The 20,052-nt window shown below is 45.0% G+C and overlaps 1 protein-coding gene across 5 annotated transcripts in view; it reads left to right on the top strand.

Annotated features, from left to right (window-relative positions):
* LOC119167607 (uncharacterized) overlaps window positions 1–20,052 on the top strand; it is a 234,744-nt gene that overhangs the window by 149,035 nt on the left and 65,657 nt on the right. For 3 of the 5 annotated variants that reach the window (XM_075866042.1, XM_075866040.1, XM_075866037.1), the window contains 2 exons: window positions 3,422–3,460; window positions 10,029–10,067. In XM_075866042.1, coding sequence (XP_075722157.1) covers window positions 3,422–3,460; window positions 10,029–10,067 — 78 coding nt within the window. The remainder of the gene's footprint in view (window positions 1–3,421; window positions 3,461–10,028; window positions 10,068–20,052) is intronic. The other 2 variants (XM_075866039.1, XM_075866038.1) reach the window with 2 other exon arrangements.

Genomic DNA, 20,052 nt, shown 5'->3' with positions numbered 1-20,052 from the left:
AAGTCCTCTTCCTAAACTTCGATTCTCAAGAAGCTCCAACTGTGCGTTTTTCTGTGACAGTGTCAGCTGATTTGATTGTGAAAGTGTTCGTTGGTGACGTGCAACTTAACAAGCTTAGGACCCTCGTGCTTCCTGTTTATTTGTGTGATCTGCGGGAAATCGACAAGGTCTTTATTGCTGTGCAAAGTTTGGCAGGAAACTTCTCCGACAGCGAAGAACGCTTGCAGATTGTCATGAAGAAGACAATGAAAACACTGGATGAACTAGCGTCACAAAGTTTCCCACATGAGTGGCAAGTGGAAGTTGTGAAGTTGTAAAACAGCAAGCCGGCATTTTACTGAATGCCGGCTTACTTATAGCCAATATTATAGCCAATAGACTTATTTTCGTATCCCGTTACCACTGCTCTGCTGCTAGGTGTGAACTTGTCCATTGCACGATGAGCTCATCACAAGGTTCTGCTACAATTGTAAATATAGGTGTAAATATCAAAAACGTTTCGGGGTCTATAACATTTACACCTGTTGCCAACAAAATTTCTTCTAGGCAGGCCCGTAACCAAAAATTACTTTTTCGGGTGGTGGGGCACCTGTTGAAGTCCTTGACAAACCCCCAATTTCACTATTTATTCTCAGTAAAACAGCCCCCCCCCCCCATCCGGATTTCGTTGGGGGGGGGGAAGGGGGCCTCCTAACCCCTCTCCCCTGGCCACGGGCCTGCTTCTAGGTGTAAACCTCTGAGAAAAAAAATGCTACGAGTGCAACTGGGCCGCGGAACGACAAAACGTGAACGTGTGCCGGTCATTTGAGTGAAGCCAGCTTCCAGGCAGATCTCACACTGATGACGTCACGTAGGCTTGCGGAGGCCTGTGAAGCAACAGTGATGCACACGGCGTTCACCTGGTTGAAACTGGCGTCGACGCGGGTTCTGGAAAACCGGTTCGAAGCAAATCATGGTGTTGCGTTTACTCGAGTAAACGTTTGTTTCAAACGCAAAGGACGGGAGGCGTTGAAGACGTTTGCGATCGGCTTCCTTGGTTCGTGCCCCGTCGGTGTTACCCGCGCGCCGTCTGTATTCTCGAACTTGATCGCTGTTCTTGACTCGCACCTCATCGGTATCACTGGTTTACCACTGCCAACGTTTGTGTTTGGTTTCATTGGGTCGCCCCTCGTCGGTGTTGACGTTGCCATTCTCGAAGCGATCAGAATCGCTAAAGCCCTAACCGCATGCACGTGATTTCCTAGCGACAGCGACAAGCGGCAGCGACAAACTTTCTTTGTGGCGCCGTTGCCCAGCGACGACTGCAACCGGTTGTCAGAGACAAAGCGTCATTATTGCTTGAATTAAAGATATCTCGGGCCTACCCACAAATTGCGATTACAAATATCAAGTTAGTCAAAAACAACATGTTAATCCAATTGCTCTCTTGTGTGACGTAAGGCAGCCACAAAAGCATTTCACGTTCTTTTGTTTCCGCAATTTTTGGTTCAACCACAACAGGCTGCCCAGAAGCGAACGCTACGACGGCTACGACGCACTTCGTACGATAATTTTGCATTGTAGCAAGCGACCAAATTGCCGCTTGCTACAATTCGATAACGTAATTTAGGACAAAATACCACCGCTCTCTCACTCTCTGCGTGAGATGAAAATGTAAAAAATGTAGCCGATGTAACACTTTCAAATTACAATTGAATTTTTAATGCGATTTGAAAAGGTCATGCACACTTTGTAAAGATTACGTAAACGTGTCCACTGTGACAAAAGAAGTAATTCAGATAAGACGTGAAAACAGAAAACAGGGACGGGCATTCTAACCTGCTGCATTTACACACTTCGCAATTTGAATGAGACACACGAGTGCTTTACCCAGCTGAGGCCCTGATCGTGTTCCTATTTGTTTATCTAGTAGCTAATTCCGAAAGCCAGTCTAATAATTTTCTTATTTAAAAATGCTCATTTTAATCACTCCGTCCTGCGGACAATTTAACGCTTGATGGCTGATTTGTTTGTTATGTGCAGCGCAGAAATGGAATTGCTGCATAACTTTGCATCACCGCAGATGTGTACAACATTCATGCCGACTCACTAAGTAGTTAGTGAAATCTCTAGAAAACACCGCACATCAGAACTTTACACTGAACACCTCCAAGAACTGCAGAAGAGTTACTTTAGACAATACCTAGCGGGTCGATACCTACAGTTACTTTAGACAATACCTAGCGGTTACCATGCCAACTGGGCAGCGATGTTACTTAAAAAATCATTTCCGACGGTTGATATAGCAGAAGGCATCACCAGCACCGTCCTGATTTCGTTCACGTAGTGTGCATGAAGCCTTATGTGAGCGAGTGATGGCGCCAGGCTTTTCTTTAAGAAGATTCCGCAACAGACTAAGCATGGCGGCTATGCTCTTTGAGAGCAAAGTAAGTGACGCAAGTATACAAGTGAACAAAACTGACCATGAAAGGATTCAGCGGACATCATGTAGTGGGCTTTAGAAATGCCTTCGGAAAGACTGCGATCTTGCTTTTCAACTGCATAGAACACGCTGCTAGCGCCATGTCGACATCTCCCTGACTCTTGTTCGCGTTGCACAACGGCATTATTAACTTCCATACTTACTAGTCTGCTTTCCGCGTCAGTGGTTTTTCGAATCAGTAAAGGTATCTCACACTTGCGTGTACGTGGTGAAGTGAGACAAGAACTGACACCTATTAGTTCAATCGTGCATTACATGCTAAAGTGAGGACAGTTCATGACGATAGTTTGTGCAGAAAACACGGGTGTCAGAGGGCAGGTTGGTGAGGTGGTGAACTATGAGCTAGTGGTGGTGGTTTTGAGGATGCAAAGGCGGGGATAGGTAACGATGTCCGCCTAACTCTGAGTTCTCTGTTTCAAAGATAGGCAATTCGCTTCTGCAGAATATACGTTGAATGTCTCCACATAACACGTTAAATTTTTACTGAGTGCATTTAGATCATATTCTGATCGAATTTACGAGCTGCCAGACTCGCTTGGCATCACAATGTCTATAAGTTCGCTGATGAAAATGGGTTCAGGTCACCAACACCCCCCCAACAAACACACATATACACACGCAGAGACACACACAAAATTCCATCTTACTTATGAGAAAATGAGAAAGAAGCCAAGTGATGCAATTTTTAAACAAGTTTTTTACCTTCACGCAAACAGCACAAATTCTTGCTCGGAGTCTCAGCTGCGCTTCATAACGTGCCCTACACATTTCTGGGCTTCATAATCTGTTGATTTTTCTACGAAGGACGTCTTACGTAGAGCATCGTTAAGGAACTTATTGTCACTCAAACTTTATAAACACTGCTGATGAACCATGTACACTGTTGTCATTACGCGTCCGCAAGCATACCGTTCTCAATTGTCATGCTGTATATTTCAGCCTCCGCAGCCACCGAGCCCAACTCCTGGTCCACATCAGGTAAGTGCTTGATTCTAAGGTAAAATGTATTATGCAAACACCAAAAGATGACCAAAAGTGATGGTAAAGGTTCCTTGTTTAGATTTTTTTTCTCACTATTTTCCACGCCAGTCATTCAAACTAACCGCCACCTAAATAATTGGCATTGAATTCTTTGCACACGTTTAGAGGCTTAGGGTTTTGAGAAATGAATAGAATTACCTTGTATAGGTGCTTCAAGGTGGCTTCGAAAATTCATGTGAACTACAAGAAAAATGAAGCTCAATCATAAAAGGTAGCTTTTGCATCACGATCGGCAGATTCGAGTCGTGATAAAGAGTACTTAGTGACAGGTCAGTGATCAACGTTTTTCTATGAGCTACAAATACACCAGACTACGTGATAAAGCCAATGCCAATAGGAAGCTGCAACAAGTGTAGCAAATAACTGTTATGAACGAAAAGAGCTCTCCTTAAGCCTGAAAAGGCTGCCTGTTTCTCTCATAAAAAAGGTTAATTTGTCTTTTAGTCTTTGACAAGAAAACACGAGAGAACTGGTGTTAGGTTCTAAATCACTTGCTATCAAAGCGAAGATTTCATGGCATATAATTTTAAAAGTTTTCTCAATATGACCTAATTGCTATGATACAGGTTCACGGAGATTTATTTTTCTTGAGTATAGTTTGTTACTCTCCAAGTTGTGCTCTAACACTTATATGTGGTTAAGTGCCGTAAACTCGACTTTATTTAGAGCCATTGTATTTTTGATGGTTATGTGTGGGCTGTTCGGCCTCTTACTATAGCCAAGTAAAACAGTTCAACAGGGCACACACAACCCTAAGAGCTGGTAAGCATAACATAGGTCATTGTTAGGCCAAAACTCTGTTCGTTAAAGTGGACCAGAGGAAGGAAACGGGCTGAATTGAGAGGGGAAGTGGTGAAGCAGATGAGGATAAGTAGACAAAAATTTGCAGATCCCACGTACAGTGGGAATCGATGAAATACGAAGCACGAAATAGGAATGTTCATTTGTCACTTTAATATCGCCACAACTTTACGAGGTGAAGGTAAATTATGCCGTACACAAATTTCGTGTCATAATTATCATGTTTGGGTGTGTCGTTCATCGTCGTCATCTATTCACGTCACGTAATGCCAAATTCAGTATATTTGAAGCTGAAGGAACGGCCACGAGCACGCTATGAACGTGGTATGTTGTCTTGTTCTTGTATAACACGAGTGTCATGATTGTTATGTTTTCACCAATAATATACCTTCGTCATTCATTGTCGTCATGTGCTACAAAATTTGGCATATCTGGATCTCGCGAAACAGCCGCGACTGCATTATGAAAGGCCCAATATACTCTAACGTGACGTTGACGCGTGCTCACGCTGGGCACAGCGACACTATATACGTTAGCAAACTCTCTAGTTTCACGCCAGGCACCACCGACGCAACCAGCGTCCTTCGGCGCGGCCCGATCGCAACCGGCGCAAAATGTGACATGCTATATTTCGCGCTGATGTGTTACCCAGACAGCACTGCGTCTGCATCTTTTCGTGACGGAGGGAGGCCGGATGCGCTAGAACGCGCATGCGTCAACGCAACGCAGATCGACTAGCTTCTGCAAGTTTAAGGTAGGACCGGCGCCTGCCTGGCGTGGCAACGCCGGCATGACGCGACGAAATGAACATGGCGAACACGCACACCACGTCACCTCGAGATGCATTGGCGCCTTGACTGTGGCATGTGGTCATGTTCTCAGAATAGACAAATTTAGTGAATATCATGTTTGTGCCAGTCACATACTTTCGCCATCCATTGACGTCACATAATTGCAATTTTGGCATAAGTAAGGCTAGCGAAACATCCGCGAGCGCATCACGGGTGTGGCACGTAGTCATGTTGTTACATGACGCGCATGTCGTGGTTATCATGTTTGGATGTGTCATTGGCCTACGTCGTTCGTTCGCGTCATGTAATACCGAATTCGGTACGTGTGTAGCTAGCGAAACGAACGCGAGCGCATGGTGAGCGTAGCATTAAGTCATGTTGTTACATTACGCAAATCTCATTTTAATGAAGTTTGCACAAATCTCATACTATCCTCATCCATTCGCGTCCTCTAATACCAAATTTGGTATACGTCAAGCTAGCGAAACTGCCTCCAGCGCATCATGTGCTTGGCCTGATGTTGTTACATGACACGGATTTTATCATTGTCATGTTTTCACCAGTCGCATGCCTTTGCATTCCATTCACGTACCGTAATTCCAAATTTTGTATATGTGACCTTAGCGAAATGGCCGTGAGGGCAGCGTGAGTGTGGCATGTAGTTACATGACACACTCACGTTACAGTAAAGTAAATCAGTAAAGGTATCTCACACTTGCGTGTACGTGGTGAAGTGAGACAAGAACTGACACCTATTGGTTCAATCGTGCATTACATGCTAAAGTGAGAACAGTTCATGACGATAGTTTGGGCAGAAAACACGGGTGTCAGAGGACAGGTTGGTGAGATGGTGAACTATGAGCTGGTGGAGGTGGTTGTGATGATGCAAAGGCGGGGATAGGTGACGATGCCCGCCTAACTTTGAGCTCTCTGTTTGAAAGATGGGCAATTGGTTTTGCAGACTCCACGTTGGATGTCTCCACATAACAAGTTACATTTTTACTGAGTGCATTTATATCATATTGCTATGGTGATTACAAGCACACGGAAGAAAGAAATGAGCGTAATGCCATTATCTACAAGTAGGTGGGAACCACCCAGGCTGCCAGCCTCTTGCGCGCTCAGTACACTTCTTCCTTTTTGATTAGCCTACGACGGTGGGGCTATGCTCACTGCCTCGTAACATCATCCCCGGCGAACTAAGCATCGTCACGGCACCGCTAAGTCAATTAGGACTGGTAGTTTAGTACCGTTTTAGTCGTGACACATGAACAACATCAGTAGGTGGTGTGGCAGAAGACGAGTGTGGTTGAACGGGAGTCATGAGGTAGTCAACGTCATTGACCTTGCGGAGATTTTGTAGGGGCCTGTTTATCGTGGGAGGAGCTTCTCGCACAAGCCTTCACTTCGATGCGGCGTCCAAAGGAGAGTGAGAGAGTCAGCCGGGTAGACAACCTTGCAGTGCCAGTCATCGTAGCGGACTTCTTGTGAGTCCTCAAAAGCAGTGAGACTAGTGTGCGTCATTTGGCGAGCGACGCGGGCTTGAGAAGCAACGTCCTGAGCATACACCGTTGGTTCGGTGGTATCAGAAGGAAGGAGTATGTCGAATGGCAACGCAGAGTTGCGGCCGTACTGAAGAAAAAACGAAAAATAGCCGGCGGTGTCATGCCTTGACGAATTGTATACAAACGTAACGTAGGGGAGCGTTGCGTCCCAGTCACGGTGGCCAGAAGAGACATGAACAACGTTGCTGTAAGAGTTCGGTTGAGACACTCCGTGAGACCGTTGGTCTGCGGATAATAGGAAGTAGTAAGATGATGTTCGGTAGAGCAGCTACGGAGGATTTCGCCGATAACTTTTGCGGGGAAGCAGCGGCCACGATCCATCAGAAGCTGGCGTGGAGTACCATGCCGCAGAAGGACGTCATTCAGTAGAAAGTTTGTGCCGTCTGTAGCACAGCTACTTGGCAAGGCACGAGTTATAGCGTATCTAGTCGCATAGTAAGTTGCGACAGCGATCCATTTGTTGTCTGATACGGACGTCGCGAAAGGACCGGGCAAGTCGAGACCAACGCGGAAGAATGGTTCCGGGGGAACGTTGATAGGTTGGAGCAGGCCAGCCGTACGGACAGCTTGACGTTTGCGACGCTGGCAGCGCTCGCAAGCAGCGACATAGCGGCGCCAAATTTATACAGGTCAGGCCAAAAGAACCGTCACCGCACGCGGTGATAGGCGTGTGAAAATCCCACGTGTCCTGCCATCGGAGCATCATGCAGATGTTGAAGAATGGTTGCACGTAGGCGTCGGGGAATAACTAGCGAACATTCCGGGCCACCAGTCTTCATGTAGTGGCGCTACAAAATTTTGTTGCGGTGGACATATCGACGGAGCGAACTGTTGAAATGTCCTGAAGATATTCGCTCAATGACCGTCTTGAGGGTTGCATCCCGGCGCTGCTCTGTACCGATGTCGCGCAAATCAAGTATGGCGAGCACACAAGAATCGGTCTCATGGACAGCGAGGCTAGCAGAGTCCACCGGATAGCGCGAGAGATAATCGGCATCTTGGTGCAACCTGCCAGACTTATAAATTACGTCGAAGTTATACTCCTGAAGACGTTGAGCCCAGATACCTAGGAGATCAGTTGGATCCTTGAGCGACGACAAGCAACACAGGGCGTAGTGGTCCGCAATAACTGAAAACTCCCGGCCTTACAAATAGGGGCAAAATTTCGCTACAGCTCAGACCAGCGCAAGACACTCGTGCTCCGTTATCGAATAGTTTCGCTCAGATGTGGAGAGAAGGCGGCTTGCATGGGCGATAACACGCGTTTGGCCTCCATGGTGGTGAGCGAGGACGGCGCTGATGCCATGAGCACTGGCGTCTGTACAAACTTCAGCCGTCGCGGACGGGTCGAAGTGAGCCAGTGTTGGTGGTGAGACGAGCAGGTCGATGGCCACATGAAAATAGCGCGTTCTTTTTGAGAAGACCAGTTAGTGGTCGTGCAATTGTAGCGAAATTGCGTATAAAACGTCGGAAGTACGAGACTAAGTCCTCAAAACAACGAACATCTTTGGTCGAAGAAGGCAGTGGAAAGTTCTTCACAGCGCTAATCCTGTGAGGGTCCGGTTGGACTCCAGCAGCACTTACGCGATGACCAAACACCATGATTTCTTGTCGGCCGAAATTGCACTTTTTCAAGTTCAGCTAGTGCCCCGCTTGACGGAAAATGGCTAGAATGGGCGACAAACGAGTTAGGTGGCTTTCAAGTGTTGGGGAAAAAACTATCACATTGTCGAGGTAGCAGAGGCAGATGGACCATTTATAACCACGGAGGAGAGAGTCCATCATGCGTTCGAAGGTTTCCGGGGCGTTGCACAGCCCGAAAGGCATAACCTTGAATTGATAAAGACCATCCAGATTGACGAAGGCAGTTTTTTTTCGGTCTAAGTCATCGACAGAAATTTGCCTATAGCCCGAACGCAGATCTATAGATAAAAAGTATCGCACGCCATGAAGGCAGACAAGGGCGTCGTCGATTCGTGGCAGCGGATATACGTCTTGCGGATTATCTTGTTCAAGGCATTGTAGTCAACGCGAAATCTCCAACTGCCGTCCTTCTTTTTGACTAAAACAACAGGTGACGCCCTTGGACTTGAAGAGGCCTCTATGACTCCTTTGGAGAGCATCTTCTCGACTTATCGTTGTATGACCTGGCGTTTAGACTGGGAAACACGATATGGTCGCCGTCTAACAGGAATAGCATCGCCGGTATGTATTTGATGACGCACGACGGACGTTTGACCTGAAGGGCGGTAATCGATGATGAAAATATCTCGGTAGGTGGTCAGAACGTGGTGGAGTTGCACATTCTGACGGGGCAGAAGATAGGGGGCAATCATGATCGTGATTTTGTCGGTAGGTGCGTTTGCTTGGCTGGCTTCAATAGGGAACGAGGATTCTTCAGGGTCTAATGCCACGATGCTAAATGCATCAAGTGGGGAAACATGAGCTAACAAAATACCTTGCGGGAGAACTTGGCTCGAACTACTAAAGTTGAGGAGCGGAAGCTGAACGTAGTTGTCCCCGATAGTCACAATGGTATGCGGCATCGCAATATTTCGGGCCAAGAGTACATCCACTGTTGGACACATTATGTAGTCACCGTCAGGAAGAGCTGCTGATATCGTTAAGTCCGCAAACGTGGTGGCTTGCGGAGACAACCGAACATAATAAATAGCGCACAAGCGGTGTGACGGTGAGGACGGCACAGCCCCAATTCGAGGCAGTTCAAGATGGAGAACGCCGGTTGCACAGTCGATGAGAGCGGCATGAGTGGACAAGAAATCCAATTCAAGAATCAGTTCATTTTGGCACTGCTCAATAACTGCAAAAGAACAGATGTGGGGTGATCGGCGATTGTGATGCGTGCGGTGCACATTCCTGTGATGGCAAGACTTCTTTCGTTGGCGACAATATTTTGAAGAAACTTACGAGCTGCCAGACTCGCTTGGCATCACAATTTCTCGAAGCTCGCTGATAAAAATGGGTTCAGGTCACCAACACCCCCCAACACATACATATATACGCACACACAGACACACACAAAATAGCTAATCCTAATTATGAGAACGTGAGAGAGAAGCCAAGTGGTGCAATTTCGAAACAAGGTTTCTAACTTCACGCAAACAGCAGAAAGGCTTGCGCGGGTCACAGCTGCGCTTAATAACGTGCCCTACACTTTTCTTGGCTTCATAATTTGTTGATTTTCCTACGAAGTATGCCCTATATGGAGTATCGTTAAAAAGATAATTGTCACTGAAACTTTATGAACACTGCTGCTGAAAAATATATACTATTGTAATTATGCGTCAGCAGGCATATCGTTCCCAATAGTCATGCTGTATATTTCAGCCTCCGCAGCCACCAAGCTCCATTCCTCGTCCACGTCGGGTAAGTGTTTGATCTTAAGGTAAAATATATTATGCGAACACCAATGAATGACGAAGAGTGATGGTAAAGGTTCCTTGTTTTGGTTTTTCTTCTCACTAGTTTCCACACCAGCTATTGAAACCTATCAGTCACCCAAATAATTGGCATTGAATTCTTTACACACATTTAGAGGCTTAGCGTTTTGAGAAATTAATAGAAGTACCTTGTATACGTGCTTCAAGGCGGCTTCTAAAATTCATGTGAACTACAGGAAAAATGAAGCTCAATCATAAAAGGTAGTTTTTGCATCACGATCGGCAGATTCTAGTCGTGATAAAGAGTACTTAGTGACAGGTCAGTGATCAACGTTTTTCTATGAGCTACAAATACACCAGACTACGTGATAAAGCCAATGCCAATAGGAAGCTGCAACTACTGTAGCGAATAACATTTATGAACAAAAAGAGCTCTCTTTAGGCCTGAAAAGGCTGCCTGTTTCTCTCATAAAAAAGGTTAATTTGTCTTTTAGTCTTTGACAAGAAAACACGAGAGAACTGGTGTTAGGTTCTAAATCACTTGCTATCAAAGCGAAGATTTCATGGCATATAATTTTAAAAGTTTTCTCAATATGACCTAATTGCTATGATACAGGTTCACGGAGATTTATTTTTCTTGAGTATAGTTTGTTACTCTCCAAGTTGTGCTCTAACACTTATATGTGGTTAAGTGCCGTAAACTCGACTTTATTTAGAGCCATTGTATATTTGATGGTTATGTGTGGGCTCTTTGGCCTCTTACTATAGCCAAGTAAAACCGTTCAACAGGGCACACACAACGCTAAGAGCTGGTAAGCATAACAGAGGTGATTGTTAGGCGAAAACTCTGTTCGTTAAAATGAACCAGAGGAAGGAAATGGGCTGAAATAAGAGAGGAAATGGTGAGGCAGATGAGAATGGGCCAAGAAAAAATTAGCAGATCTCACGTACAGTGGGAATCGATGATATGCGAAACACGAATGAGGAATGTTGATATGTCACTTCAAGATTGCCACAACGTTACGACGTGGAGGTAAATTATGCCGTACACGACGTCCGTGTCATCATTATCATGTTTCTGTGTGTCGTTCGAATTTTCATCTATTCACCTCAGTAATGCCAAATTTAGTATATGTGAAGCTAGCGGAACGGCCGCGAGCACGCTATGATCGTGGTATGTTGCCATGTTCTTGCATGACACGAGTGTCGTTATTGATATGTTTTCACCAATAATATACCTTCGTCATCTATTGTCGTCATGTGCTACAAAATTTGGTTTTTTTTGAGCTGGCGAAACAGCCGCGAAGGCATCATGAAAGGCGCAACATACTCCAACGTGATGTTGACGCACGCACACGCTGGGCACAGCGACGCTATACGTCAGCAAATTCTATAGTTTTACGCCAGGCGCCACCGACACGACCCGCGTTCATCGGCGTGGCTCAATGGCAACCGGCGCAAAATGTGACATGCTACATTTCGCGTTGATGCGTTATCTAGACAGCACTGTGTCTGCCTCTTTTCGTGACGGAGGGATGCCGGATGCGCTGGAACGCATATGCGACAAAGCAACGCAGTGCGGCTCGCTTCTGCAAGTATACGGTAGGACCAGCGCCTGGCGTGGCAACGCTGGCGTGACGCGACGAAATGAGCGCCGGCAAGCACGCGCACCATGTCGCCTCTAAATGTATTGGCGCCTTGACTGTGGCATGTAGTTATGTTCTCACATTACACGCATCTCGTGAATATCATGTTTGTGCCAGTCTCATACTTTCGTCATCAATTGACGTCACGTAATAGCACTTTTGGCAGAAGTAAAGCTAGCTAAACGGCCGTGAGCGCATCATGAGTGTGGCATGTAGTCATGATGGTACATCACACGCATGTCGTGGTTATCAAGTTTGGATGTGTCATTGACCTACGTCATTCGTTCGCGTCATGTAATGCCGAATTCGGTACATGGGTAGCTAGCAAGACGAACGCGAGCGCATGACGACCGTAGCATGTAGTCATGTTGTTACACTACGCGCATCTCATTTTTATCATGTTTGCACCAATTTTATTCCTTCGACATTTATTCATGGCCTGTAATACCAAGTTTGGTATAAGTGAAGCAAGCGAAACTGCCGCCAGCGCATCATGAGCTTGGCGTGATGTTGTTACATGACACGTCTTTCATCAATAACATGTTTTCGCCAGTCGCATGCGTTTGTCATCAATTCACGTACCATAATTCCAAATTTTGTATATGTGACCTTAGCGAAATAGCTGCGAGGGCATCGTGAGCGTGGCTTCTAGTCATGTTGTTGCATGACATGCATGTCATAATTGTCATGTTAAGGTCTGCCGTTTGTGTTCACAACTCACTCATGCCAAACCATACAAGTTTTTGCAACATGTCATGTGAACGAGACCACCGCAAGAGCAGCAAGACCATGAAATTAAGTCATGACATTTCTAAATACATAAAATGCTTTTCATATTATTACCAGTCAAATATGCTTTTCATACAGTCATGTTATGCCATGTCAAGCTTGGTATCGATACCATTATCCGGGTGGTCAGCAGAGCTAAAAGTCCTAGGCGGCTAGATAGATAGATAGATGGATAGATAGATAGAGAGATAGATATATAGATAGAGAGATAGATAAGCTCAAAGTCGCCGAAGTTCGCTAAGAAATGCTTTGAGTTTAAAAACTTTGCACCATTTCCACAAGGGGAAACCTGGCGGGATGTGAAGTAGCAGCGGTGCACACGGCGTTCACCTAGTTGAAACGGGCGTCGATGCGGGTTCTGGGAAAGCGGTTCGAAGCAAATCACGGTGTTGCGTTTACTCGAGTGAACGTTTGTTCACACGCTAAGAACTGGAGCCGTTAAACACGTTCGCACTCGGCTTCCTTGGCTCGCGTCCCGTCGGTTTTATCCGTGCGCCGACTGTTTTCTCGAACACGATCGCTGTTCTTGACTCACACCTCATCGGTGTCACTGGTTTTCCACTGCCTACGATTGTGTTCGGTTTCATGGGGTCGCCCCTCGTTGGTATTGACGTTGCCCTTCGCGAATGCAATTAGCTTCGCTAAAGCCGTAACCGCATGCACGTGATTTCCTAGCGAGAGCGACAAGCGGCAGCAACAAACTTTCTTCATGGCACCGTTGCCTCGCGACAGCTGCAACCGCATGTCAGAGACAAAGCGTCATTGTTGCATGAATTAAAACTATCTCGGGCTAACCCACAAATTGCGATTAGAAATATATTGTTGGGCGATAACAACTAGTTAACACTATTACTGTCTTGTGTGACATAAGGCAGCCACAAAAGCATTTCACGTCCTTCTTTCTTTGCAATCTTTGGTTTATTCACAACGGGCCGCCAGGAAGCGTACGCTACGACGGCTAAGACACACTTCGTACGATGATTCCGCATTGTAGTAAGCCACGAAATTTCCGCTTGCTACAATGCGTCGAGGCATCAAACAAGCCTTCGATAACGTATTTTAAGACAAAATACCACCGTTCGCTCACTCTCCGCGTAAGACAAAAATGTAAAAAATGTAGCCGATATAACAGTTTCAAATTACAATTTAATTTTTGAAAGCGATTTGAATAGGCCATACATTTTATAAAGATTACTTAAACATGTCCACTTGACAAAAGAAGTAATTCAGGTAATACGCGAAAAAATAAAACAGGGATGGCCATTCTAACCTGCTGCATTTACACACTATGCAATTTGAATGAGACACGTGAGTGCTTTACCAAGCTGAGGCCCTGATTGTGTTCTTATTTGTTTATCTAATAGCTGATTGCGAAAACTAGCCTAATAATTTGCTTGTTTAAAAATGCAAATTTGATCTCTCCGTCCTTCGGACAATCTAACGAACGATGGCTGATTTGTTTGTCTTGTGCAGCGCAGAAATGAAATTTCAGCCTGGCTCCTTTTGCTGCATAACTTTGCATAGTCGCAGATGTCTACAACTTTCGTGCCGACTTGCTAAGTAGTTAGTGAAATCTGTAGAAAACACCGCACATCTGAACTTCACACTCAATGCCTCCAAGAACTGCAGAAGAGTTACTTTAGACTATGCCCAGCGGGTCGATACCTAGAGTTACTTTTGACCTTACCTTGAGGGTACCTATACAACTGGTCAGTGATGTTACTTAAGAAATCATCTCGGACCATTCATATAGTACAAAGCGTTGCCAGCACCGTCCTGAACTTGTTGACGTAGTGTGCATGAAGCCTTATGAGAGCGACTGATTGCTCCAGACTTTTTTTAAACAAATTCCACAACAGCTTTAGCATGGCGGCGATGCTCTTTGAGAGCAAAGTAAATCACGCAAGTATACAAGTGAACAAAACCGACCATGAAAGGATTCAGCGGCAATCATGTAGTGGGCTTTAGGATTGCCTTCAGAAAGACTGCGATCTTGCTTTTCAACTGCATAGAACACGCTGCTAGCGCCATGTCGACATCTCCCTGACTCTTGTTCGCGTTGCACAACGGCATTATTAACTTCCATACTTACTAGTCTGCTTTCCGCGTCAGTGGTTTTTCGAATCAGTAAAGGTATCTCACACTTGCGTGTACGTGGTGAAGTGAGACAAGAACTGACACCTATTAGTTCAATCGTGCATTACATGCTAAAGTGAGGACAGTTCATGACGATAGTTTGTGCAGAAAACACGGGTGTCAGAGGGCAGGTTGGTGAGGTGGTGAACTATGAGCTAGTGGTGGTGGTTTTGAGGATGCAAAGGCGGGGATAGGTAACGATGTCCGCCTAACTCTGAGTTCTCTGTTTCAAAGATAGGCAATTCGCTTCTGCAGAATATACGTTGAATGTCTCCACATAACACGTTAAATTTTTACTGTTATCGCCGTGTCAACACCTCCCTATTTTTTGTTCGCGTTGTACCGCGACATCATTAACTTTCATACTTACTATTCTGCTTTCCACGTCCACTGTGGTACTCATGAGCTGTAATTCATCCCATGAATTCCTAATCAAGGAAATGTCAACAGTAAATCGCAGGTTACTAAGGTACTCTATTATCAAGTCTTATCGCTAACTTCCCAGCATGGGGCTCTTGAAACCTCTGATAAACACGCATAATTTCTCTCTGCTTTGCATAATTTTTATTGGGATTCTGTTACTATTTTCATAAATAACTATGGTCGCTTTGAATCAGCCGTAGATTCCTTCCGGTATGTTTATGTAGAGTTCATCGATGCCCTGATTCCGTAGTGACTGGATCACTCGTGATGTCTGGACTGAGTGTAACGCTTTCTCGTAATTTATGGAAGTCATGTTGATTGCATTGCGCGCATTTATCTATTACCCGAGTGTTAGTACATATATGGTGTATTGTGAAGTAGCCCATACAGAACCCTGCTTGGTTCATTGATTATTTGAACTTTAATGCCGCCCTAACTGTATTAGCTTATACTATTGTAAACTGTTTTAGGGGACAGACAGCAAGCTAATCGGCCTGAACTTTTTCAAGTCGTTGACGTCTCCTTATAGATTAATATCATGTGGCTGTCCTCCCAAGGTTCTAGTACCTTTCGTTTGAAAACGTGCTTCGTATATAAGGTGGCGAGTTTTTCTTACACAATTTGTCCGCCATCTTCGCAGGTCGGTTGTTACCCTCTTCTTAGCAGCAGCTTTGCCTTTTTGCAATTTTGTAGGGGTTTCATTAGTTCTCCTGTCATTACTGGTACAATGTTAAATTCATCTGGGATTTTATTGCTCCTTATGATACACCCTGTTTATTTATGCTTCTTCAATTACCTCTGTCGAACTCCTCCACCATCTCGACTATTATATCTATAGTGGTTATGACATTGCCTTCCTTGTGTCTTAATGCATACATCCAATTTTTGCCTGTTACTAATGCAACTTTCTTAAGCAACATTTAGTCTACTGCCACTTTTTTACAGCTTAAATGATTTTATTCATGTTATTCTTTATGATGTTGGCTATCATTTGCTTATATATTACCTTCGAAGGCTCCACTAGTACTGCTTTTTGATTTAAGTTGAGGCTATCAGGGTTGCCGTTTCTTAATGAGACCTTTTGTTTCCTGGGATAATTTTCCAGTGTACTGTGTAATGACTGTAACTACCAATTCTCCTAAAGTCTCTTGGATTATACTAGTAAGATGATTGCTCATTGTGACGACGCTAGCATCTGTTACCTTGTTGAGAGCCGCCAACATATTCTGAAGCGAAACTGAATCCCTGTGCTTTCCCTCTCACCGCTGGCTCAATATTTGGTTTTTTGCGTTTTACTTTAGGCTTTTGCTTGTTAAATTTCAGTGAATTCGAGCTCTTAGCATTCTATGGTTACTTCATCGGATCTTGCGAACTGTTTTTACATCTATTACAATGCCTGGGTGTGCACTCAAAGTGATGTCCACTTCACTTTTAGCTTCGCCATTTCAACTTCGCCATGTCCACTTACGATAAGACCGTTTTCTGTCGAAGGTATTCAGGATACGCAAATTATTTCTTTCTGCGAACTCTCCTAATAACTGCCCCCTAGAATTTGTAGAATTGATGCCATAATTTTGCACTGCATTATGTCCAGCCAGTTTGTTGTCCAGATTGGTATTTAAGTTACTCATCAGTATAACTTACTGTATCTTCACTTTATTATTTGCTTACCTTACGAGTTCATAGAAGCGTCCAAACAAACGATGATAATGTCTCCATGTAAGTGCGGAGGCCTGTACCACCTTCATTTTGTACCTATTGTCAACCTAATTACTATAGTTTCCTCCATCTAGTTTATGCTATATCTGTCTATGTTGCCAGCAATATTGGTTGTGTAAAAAACCCCAAGTAACCTTCTGTGAACTAACCCACCATAACATAGAACGTGCCCATTTTTAAGCAGTGTACACTACTGACGTGTCCTGATGACTTCGCTGAGCTCTAGCTCATCTATTTTAACACCCTTTTCCCAGAAAGCTCGGCTTCTCCAGGTATTGTAAAAACCAATATTCAACTGTACTCAAAAGTCAAATCTTGGGTTAAATACTGGTCATATAGGTACCGATTTTTGAAATAATGATTTAAAATCACCTATAGAAAGTTAGCCACAAACTTCAAAAATAGGCAGTAAAGCACTATGAAAATTCACCGCTTTGCCGCAAAGGCAAAGCAATGAACACGCTAGCAACAACTTGGAAGGTCAAGTGCCGAATGGAAAGGGGATCGAAACGTGCACCCCGTTTTTCAGGCACAAACTACACATGAAACATAATCACAGGTACAGATAGATGCATACAATTAGGTGTCTCAGTTGTTACCTCACTGTGTCTGAAAAGCGCGCACTCTTCGCTAACGGAAACTGCAATCATTGTAGTGACCTTTGTGTGCCCGGTATCTACAACAGAATCTTCCCAGGTAAAGCCCGAGTCCAGGCGAGATGTACGATCCTCCCCTCCTCCCCAGCGCTAGGTAAGGGCGCGAGAGAAAACGTGGTCCCCCTCCACTAAGCGAGGTGAAGTACGCGTGAGAGATTAGAGTGGGCGCTGCCCTTGGATCTGGCGACGCGCGCTCATTGCGCCATCTGGCTGTTTATGCTAAACCACAATATTTCTTATAGGATGCCCGTCAGCAGCGGAAAATATTAACTATAAATGGCTTGCCGTTGGAATGGTGAAAAACGTGCTTCTCAGTGGCTCAGTGGTTAACGCTTCGCACTCATGAATCAACGTACCGGAGTCTTTTTCTTGTTGTTTTTCTTTTTGAATTTTCATGTTTATAGATACGTATACACATACAGTGAGTGACGCCGACAGCGGCGACAAAATCTAGCCGAGATTGTCTATATAATTGATATCGCCATAAAACACCTTATAAAACCTTCCTAATATTCAATCCATGCTCACATCTCACGCTTTAATCTTTAATCCATGCTCCATCTGTTACGCTAGTACCATATAGAACAGAAGATGCATTTCCGTATAGTAGAGAACGGTTAGGAAAGTAGGTGTCGTAAGGCAGATTGGATCCCTCGGACAGCATTGTATATGTGCGCCAGCAGGTGTATTGCGGGAATGAGAGTGAGGGAGAGAGTTTTGAGGTTGGAGGCGAGAGGAAGCAAGTGCGGATGGCGAATCATAGCATAGTCATGTATACTACACAGAAATGTGTACTATAGTTCTGGTGTAATACCATAACTTTTTTGACTCAGGATTGCTAGCCAATCAACTCAATGAAACCAGGAGTGCGCGTGCGTACACACACACACACACACACACACGCACACGCGCACGCACGAACACGCACACACACACACAAACACACACCCACACGCACACAGATATATATATATATATATATATATATTTATATATATATATATATAACTCATCCCCTGATGAAGGGAGGACCCCTCCCGAAACTGTTGGGAAATAAATATATTTATCCTTGTTGACAACGCTCCCGTTGTGCCATATCTCATACCTTCACGAAGACTAACTGGCCCATTGAATTATTACTCCCACTATATATATATATATATATATATATATATATATATATATATAAGAACCAATCTTACTGAAATAACACTGTATACAGTTAGGCTGTCAAAGCAATCCTTTGCTGAATGCGCGTCTCAACTAAAGTTTTAGCCTTGTTAAGCTTGTGACTTGTAGACGCTGATCACCCGGGGCGGTGGCCCGCACCATGACATGGCTGTCTTTCACAGCGGCAGCAGTATAGTTGTGGTGGCTTGGTAGGTCCACCGCTACAAACTCGTCCCAGCAGCACACCGGGGCCGTGCCAGCCGCCTGGAACTGCAGCCGGAACAGCAGCCCACAGCAGACGAGAATCCAAAGCCAAGCTGGATGGAGGCGGGAACCGCGGCACCTTGCCTGAGTCTTGGGGCAGTCACCTAGCCAGACTGCAGTAACTGAACCGCCCCCCGACGTGGTGAACGAGTTCTCCGGACCCGATGTTTGGCCAAGAACTGTTTCGAACGCTGTTCGGCCTCTAATGTCGGCACGCGCTCCTTTTTATCCTGTGCACTCTTCCTTGTGTTTCGCAGTGGTCGCACAGTTTCAGTTCCAAGCACTGCTGTTTTTTTCAACGTTATAGAAAATCGCCCTCATGATCCAATTTCAGGTATGAATTTTCTAAATGCTCACCCGGCCCTTATAGACTGTTCAGCCGGCTGCCTTGGCCTTCAGATGCCTCTACTTTTCGATCAGACCAACCTACCCCGAAGCCGTCTTTCCTGCATTGATTTCGTACGCCTTCCGCCTGATTGTGTTACACACATCGACCTCTCCTCTGCGCCACCTTTACCTGACGGCGTTTACACGGTTGCACCAATTCGTGCCGTGATAATTAAGCATGGAGTTGTTGTTCCGCATACGATTTTGACAATTGTTGAAAACCGCACATGCATTCCTATTGTCAATTTTGCCCTCATTCCCAAATTCTTCCCCTAGGTATCTCTCTGGCAGAAATAACTGCCCGAAAAGACCATACGGTTGAGCCCTTCAGAGTGTGTGAATGCTGCACCTCATACAATGACCCAACTCTATTCCGTTCATCAAGCGTCAACGTTGACCGCGTGGTAACATAAGACGTCGCTCCTGATCAAACGGAAACCCTACGTTTCATCTTGGAGTCAGATAGTGACATTTTCCACTTCGCCAGCACGGCCGTAAGCCGAACGAGTGTTGTTACTTATTGCGTCAACACTGGTGACGCGAGTCTCATTCACCGAGGTACATACCGTGTTTTCACGTGCGAACGTACAGTCATACAACAGGAAGTCAAAAAGATGCGTGTAAAAGACATAATCGAGCCCTCGTGTAGCCCCTGAGCGACTCCTGTCGTCCTGATAAGAAAGAAGGATGGTACATATGCCTTTGTGTACTATCGACCTTCAATCTGGCTAATTGGCAGATCGCTGTAGACAAAATGGATCGCTAGAAGACTGCATTCGTC

Source organism: Rhipicephalus microplus, chromosome 6, assembly GCF_043290135.1.
Source record: "Rhipicephalus microplus isolate Deutch F79 chromosome 6, USDA_Rmic, whole genome shotgun sequence".
Classification (NCBI taxonomy): Eukaryota; Metazoa; Arthropoda; class Arachnida; order Ixodida; family Ixodidae; genus Rhipicephalus; species Rhipicephalus microplus.
The sequence above is the reverse complement of the archived record's forward strand: the minus strand, read 5'-3'. Positions and strand labels throughout refer to the sequence as shown.